This window comes from Capsicum annuum, chromosome 1 (assembly GCF_002878395.1).
Source record: "Capsicum annuum cultivar UCD-10X-F1 chromosome 1, UCD10Xv1.1, whole genome shotgun sequence".
Taxonomy (NCBI): domain Eukaryota; kingdom Viridiplantae; phylum Streptophyta; class Magnoliopsida; order Solanales; family Solanaceae; genus Capsicum; species Capsicum annuum.
The window spans coordinates 143,767,719-143,773,144 of NC_061111.1; the positions used below are offsets into that span (position 1 = coordinate 143,767,719).

General features: G+C 44.6%; 1 protein-coding gene across 1 annotated transcript; it reads left to right on the forward strand.

Annotated features, from left to right (window-relative positions):
• Nucleotides 1-4,349: 4,349 nt before the first annotated feature.
• Nucleotides 4,350-4,706, forward strand: LOC124898115 (uncharacterized transmembrane protein DDB_G0289901-like). The gene has a single exon (XM_047411744.1). It carries the CDS (start codon nt 4,350-4,352, stop codon nt 4,704-4,706), a length of 357 nt encoding a protein of 118 aa, XP_047267700.1.
• The last annotated feature ends 720 nt before the right edge of the window (nt 4,707-5,426 follow it).

Sequence of the window (5,426 nt, forward strand, 5' to 3'; positions counted from 1 at the left end):
TTTTATTTTTAAAATTTAATATAATTATGTGATTACACTTATAATCATACAGTAATTATATTGTGACAAATAAATATGTGGTCATAAATTACCAGGCTTACCAATTTGAATTAAAAAAAATATATAAAACTAAAAAACTACTAAAAAAAAAATTATGACATTGCATCTCCCTTATTTAACCCGAAAAAAATTAGCCGTTGTAATTTGTAAACTTATTACTGGTGCTGCTTCTTCTCCCCAACAAGAAGAAGTAACTTGACTCTCACAAATACTATAAGAAATATGAATTTTTACCCTTTTTCACATTGATTAGTGTCGTTTTCAAGAAGAATTAATCCATTTTCGTCGTCGCGTGATTTAGGAAATACATTGATGGAGGAAGATTCTGATTCTTGTACCCCAATTAAGATTATGGGGGGTGGTTTCAGGATTTTGAATTGAGGGTAATTTATGCAGCACCCCTTTTTGCATTATATTCACTCTATTTAAAAAAGAATGATCTAATTTGACTTGACACGGAGTTTAAAAAAGTAATAAGACTTTTAATTCTTATGGTTCTAAATTAAAGTTGTAACAAATGTAGCAAAAGACCCTTTAATCTTGTGATCTTAAGCATGTCACGTGTAAAATTGAAATTTAAATATTGTTAAAAAGGAAAGGTCATTCATTTGATGGTAACTAGTGTCAGTTATTGATTTGGTGACATCTTGGGTGCCACGATAAGAAGGGGCAGGGGAGGTGTGAGGTATCTTTGCTTGATGGTAGTGTTTATTTTTTGTTCTTTTTCTTTTCCCCCTCCTCTTGGTGCCTCAGTGATGATGTACTTCTTTTCAAGGCTGTTGTTGAGAGCCCTTTTTGAGTTGTGTTATCTACCGTATCCTTCTCTGTCATTTTAAAGTACTATGTTCAGAGAAAAATCCTACTCAATGGAGTAAGTAACAGTAACCTTCTTCACACGTTCTTCTTTTTGTCAAATGAAACTTTTATTAAGGTTTTGAAGATTTTGGCCCCTTCATAAAACAAGCTTGTAAGGCGTTGGAAATGGTCCAGTCTTTGAAATACTTCTAAAATAAAATCTTCTTGATGCAAGAGTCAAGAAGTGGCATTGTACAAGCTTTAACTTACCGCTAAAATCAAAATTATTGGGAATTCTTAGTATCTAATATAATCACGTTTCTGGTTTTTATAATTAAAGTGTAAGGATATGTTTGTCATTTTAGATGCTAGTATCGTTATTGCTAATATAAAGTAGTCGTATTCCATGCCATGCTTCGTGTAAAATAATAGTACAAGATTTGTGACAAGGAACGTGATTCTATTTTTATGAAAAAAAAAATGCCCACGTAATAATGCAGATTTTATACCGAGGTTATTCTGAATCCAAAACACCTTGGCATTGAGTTCCAGCTTGTGTAATATTCTGATTAACTGACACAAAACAAGCACATAGAAACATGCTCTGGCTGTGACAACGACTTGTCTTGTAGGATTAGGATATGTACTTCACCTGTAGAATACTTCTGAACCTTCCATGTCTAACATGTTTTAGCAAAGAAGTTTGGAGCTGCTATCGTTACTCTTGAGCATCAATATTATGGGAAGAGTTCACCCTTCAAGTCCTTAACAACTGGGAATCTGAAATATCTGTCATCAAAACATGCACTTTGACTTAACAGCTTTCAGGAATTTCTATCAGGTTGGCATCTTAATCCTATTTCCTTTATCCGTGGTAATTTCTTATCAATTGGAAGCACATTGCTTTTTCAATCTACCTCGATAGCTCATGGGTTACCTAACTGCTATCACTAATCTTTTTTTTGAAGTTGGCAACTTAACTGCTATCATGATATTAGTAGGATGACTGGATAAGCCAACCTCCAACTTTGTAGCACTATAGATAGCGTGCCTTGGGATTATAGCTCTTGGCCTAGAACTAACTTAAAATCTGTAGACCCATATTTTAGGTGGTTAGTTTGCTTTTTGTTGTTAAATGCTTCTAAAGTAATTCAAAAAGACAATGAAATAATTAACTTTCGGGAAACATGAATTGATGAGCCTTTTTTTTGGTTGGCACCTTAAAGCTAGTGTGGTCATATATGTGTTATTTTTTACTTGTCTGCAATTGATTATTGGGTTGTCTGGTTTTTGATCATTAGTATGCATGGCTGGCCTATGAATAATGACTTTGTTTCATATGATTCTCTCAGAGAAGTGTTTGCTTGAATTCACACTGACGGAATAGAAACAAAATGGCCCCATGCTAAAGTACTTCTGAACATGAAAAATTTGTAGTGGCTAGAGTACACGCTTTATTGTTGTACTGCAAGTATTTTTCTTATTTCTGAAACCTCTTTTCAACTTTCAGTGCCTCTTACCCTGCTGACTACACAGTCCAGCAGATGTTGACTGATTAGTGTTATATCACTCTAGGAACATAAGACTTTTGGATTCTACTTTGAATAAATGAACTGTTGACTTTTTCTCGACACCAAGTCTATGGCTATCATATAATTGGATTCTTGAAACCTAATGCCATCTGCAGAGTGAACTGAATTGGATGAAGTTCAGCTGCTTGCTTCGTGTTTTTCTTTTGGCTTTGTATATCTATAGGTGCTTGATGCACCGTTGCCTTCTGTAATCCACAATCAATCTGTTTGACACTCCTGTCTTGGCACAACTATAAATAATGTCCATCATCTAATGAACTGGAGACTGGTAGGTGTATCTAAGATGAAATACGTGCTTAAATTCATATTTCAGATCTAAACCAGCAAATTTCAGTGAAGTGACGAGTGTGTGAGGCTCATTGTTCAAGTTGGGTCATCAGATTTATATAATGAAAACTCTTGATCCTTAATTCTGAATGGATGCCAATCTAGTGGTTGGTATTCATGATGCATGAATTGTGACTAGTAACATGGTTTTAAAATGCATGCACGTCGAGATGGAAAGTAAATAGTAATTACCATGTCAAGGAGAAAGAGTTACTAATTTTCATTTCATTACTAAATGGTGGTATGGTTGAGAACACAGGCAGGCGATTATGAGTTAGTTTACCCATTCTCTGTGTGCCTTGAGTCAATCAGCAGATTGCCAACAATTTGTTTGAGCATAATTTTCTGAGTATAAGATCTTCTTAGATAAATATCCTTATTGTTTTCAAATTCGTTTGCTCATGTGGAAACTGCCACTGGGTCTATTCTCCCAGCAAACTTTGACACAACAACAAGATGTCCTGACGAAGTGTTAGGAGAACACAGCGACTGCAGCTTTTGAGGACCACAGTTGGAATGGAAGGCTACTAGAGACCTATGATAACTCAGGCTGACCAATTTGTGATTGCTCCATGCACTTGGTAAAGCTGCTTACTTTGGATTCTTTATTTACTACTTTACTACTTTTTAAGCTAATCCTCATGGTGTTTTTTTTTCTTATCCTGTTATGTCATTTCTCAGCTTAGTTTTAGCAGAATGTCATCCCTCAGTTAGTTGTCGTAATTCCGTGAATTTATCATCTAAATTCCTTCTATGTATTTCAATTCATGTAGATTGAATGGTGAGAGCATTATGGATACATAATCATATTGATGGACACACTAGTGAGCTAACAAGAACTTTGACTTAACATCATTGGGAAAAAATAGACTACTAATTAACTACTCCCTTAAGAAAGTAGATAAGACTTTTGAATCTTGTGATCTTGAACCAAAGATTTGTGGAATATACAAAAATGCACTTTAATCTTGTGGTAAACATGCCATGTGGGAAACTAGATTAAAGAGTTGTCAAAAAGGAAAGAGGCATTCATTTTGAAACTGACTAAAAAGGAAAGTAAGACAAACAAATTGAAATGGAGGAAGTAATAATTAATAGAAAGTAACGTACTGGGGAGAGGGGGTCCCGGGCTCGGGCGGAGCCTGGGACTGTGTGTCTGTCCTGGGCTCGGGCAGAGCCTGGGACATCGGGGGAGGGGGGTTTCTGGGCGGAGCCTGGGACGCGGGGGATGGCTGAGAGGTCCCGGGATCGGGCAGAGCTTGGGACACGGGGGGAGGGGGTCCCCCGCTCAAGCGGAGCCTGGGACAAGGGGGAAGGAAGGGAGAGAGGTCCTGGGCTCGGGCGGAGCATGGGACACGGGGGGAAGGGGGAAGAGGAGTCCTGGGCTCGAGCGGAGCCGGGGACACGGGGAGGGGGAGAGAAGGGTCCTAAGCTTGGGCTGAGCTGGGGACATAAGGGAGGGTGGGTAAGAGAAGGGTTTCGAGCTCGAGGAGAGGGCGGTCCTGGGCTCGGGCGGAGTCGGGGACACGGGGAAAGGGGGAGAGAGGGGTCCCGAGCTTAGGCGAAGCCGGGGATATGGGGAAGGAGGAGAGAGGGGTTCCGTGCTCAGGCGGAGACGAGGGAGGGTGGGTCCCAGGCTTGGGTGAAGCCTTGGACACAAGGGGAGGAGGGTGGGTCCTGGGCTCGGGCTCGAGCGCATCTTGGGACACACGGGGGGTTTGGGTCCTGGAGGTCCAGGTCGGGCGGAGCCTGGCACCCGGGGGAGGGGCTTTGGCGGAAGGGGAGTGGGGGTCCTGGTCTCGAATGAAGCCTGGGACACGGGGGAAGGTCCTGGGCTCAGGCGGAGACTGGGACACGGGGGTGGGGGTCCCGGGCTCGGACGGAGCCTGGGACTCGGGGGGAGGGTGGGTCCCAGACTCGAGCGGAGCCTGAGACTAACGGGGAGGGGAGGGTGGGTCCCGGGTTCGGGGGACAGGGGGGAGGGACCCTCGAGATCGGGTAAAGCATCGTACACAGGGGAGGAGAGGGAGCCCCGAGTTCTGGCGGAGCCTGGGACACGGGTGGATGGGAGGGGACCTCGGGCTCGGGCAAACCCTGGGACACAGTGGGGAGAGGAAAGGTGGTCCCGGCTCAGTTGGAGCCTGAGACTCGGGGAGAGTGTGGGTCTCGGGCTCGAGCGGAGCCAAAGACTAATGGGGAGGGGGGGTGGATCCCGGGCTCAGTTGAAGCCTGAGACTCGGGGAGAGGGTGGGTCCCGGGCTCGAGCGGAGCCCGAGACTAACGGGGGGGGGAGGGGTGGGTCCCGAGCTCGGGGGGGGGGGGGGGGGGGCCTTTGGGATTGGGCAAAGTATGGACACGGGGGAGGAGAGGAGCCCCCGGGTTGGGGTGGAGCCTGGGACACGGGTGGAGGGGAGAGGTCCCAGGATCGGGCGGAGCTTGGGACACGGGGGAGGGGTCCCGTGCTCGGGCGGAGCCTGGGACAAGGGGGAAGGGGGGAGAGAGGTCCTGGGCTCGAGCGGAGCATGGGAGACGGGGGGAAGGGGGAGAGGAGTCCTTGGCTCGAGCGGAGTCGGGGTCACAGGGGAGGGGGAGAGAAGGGTCCCGGGCTTGGGGGAAGGGCGATCCTGGGCTCGGGCGGAGCATGGGACACGG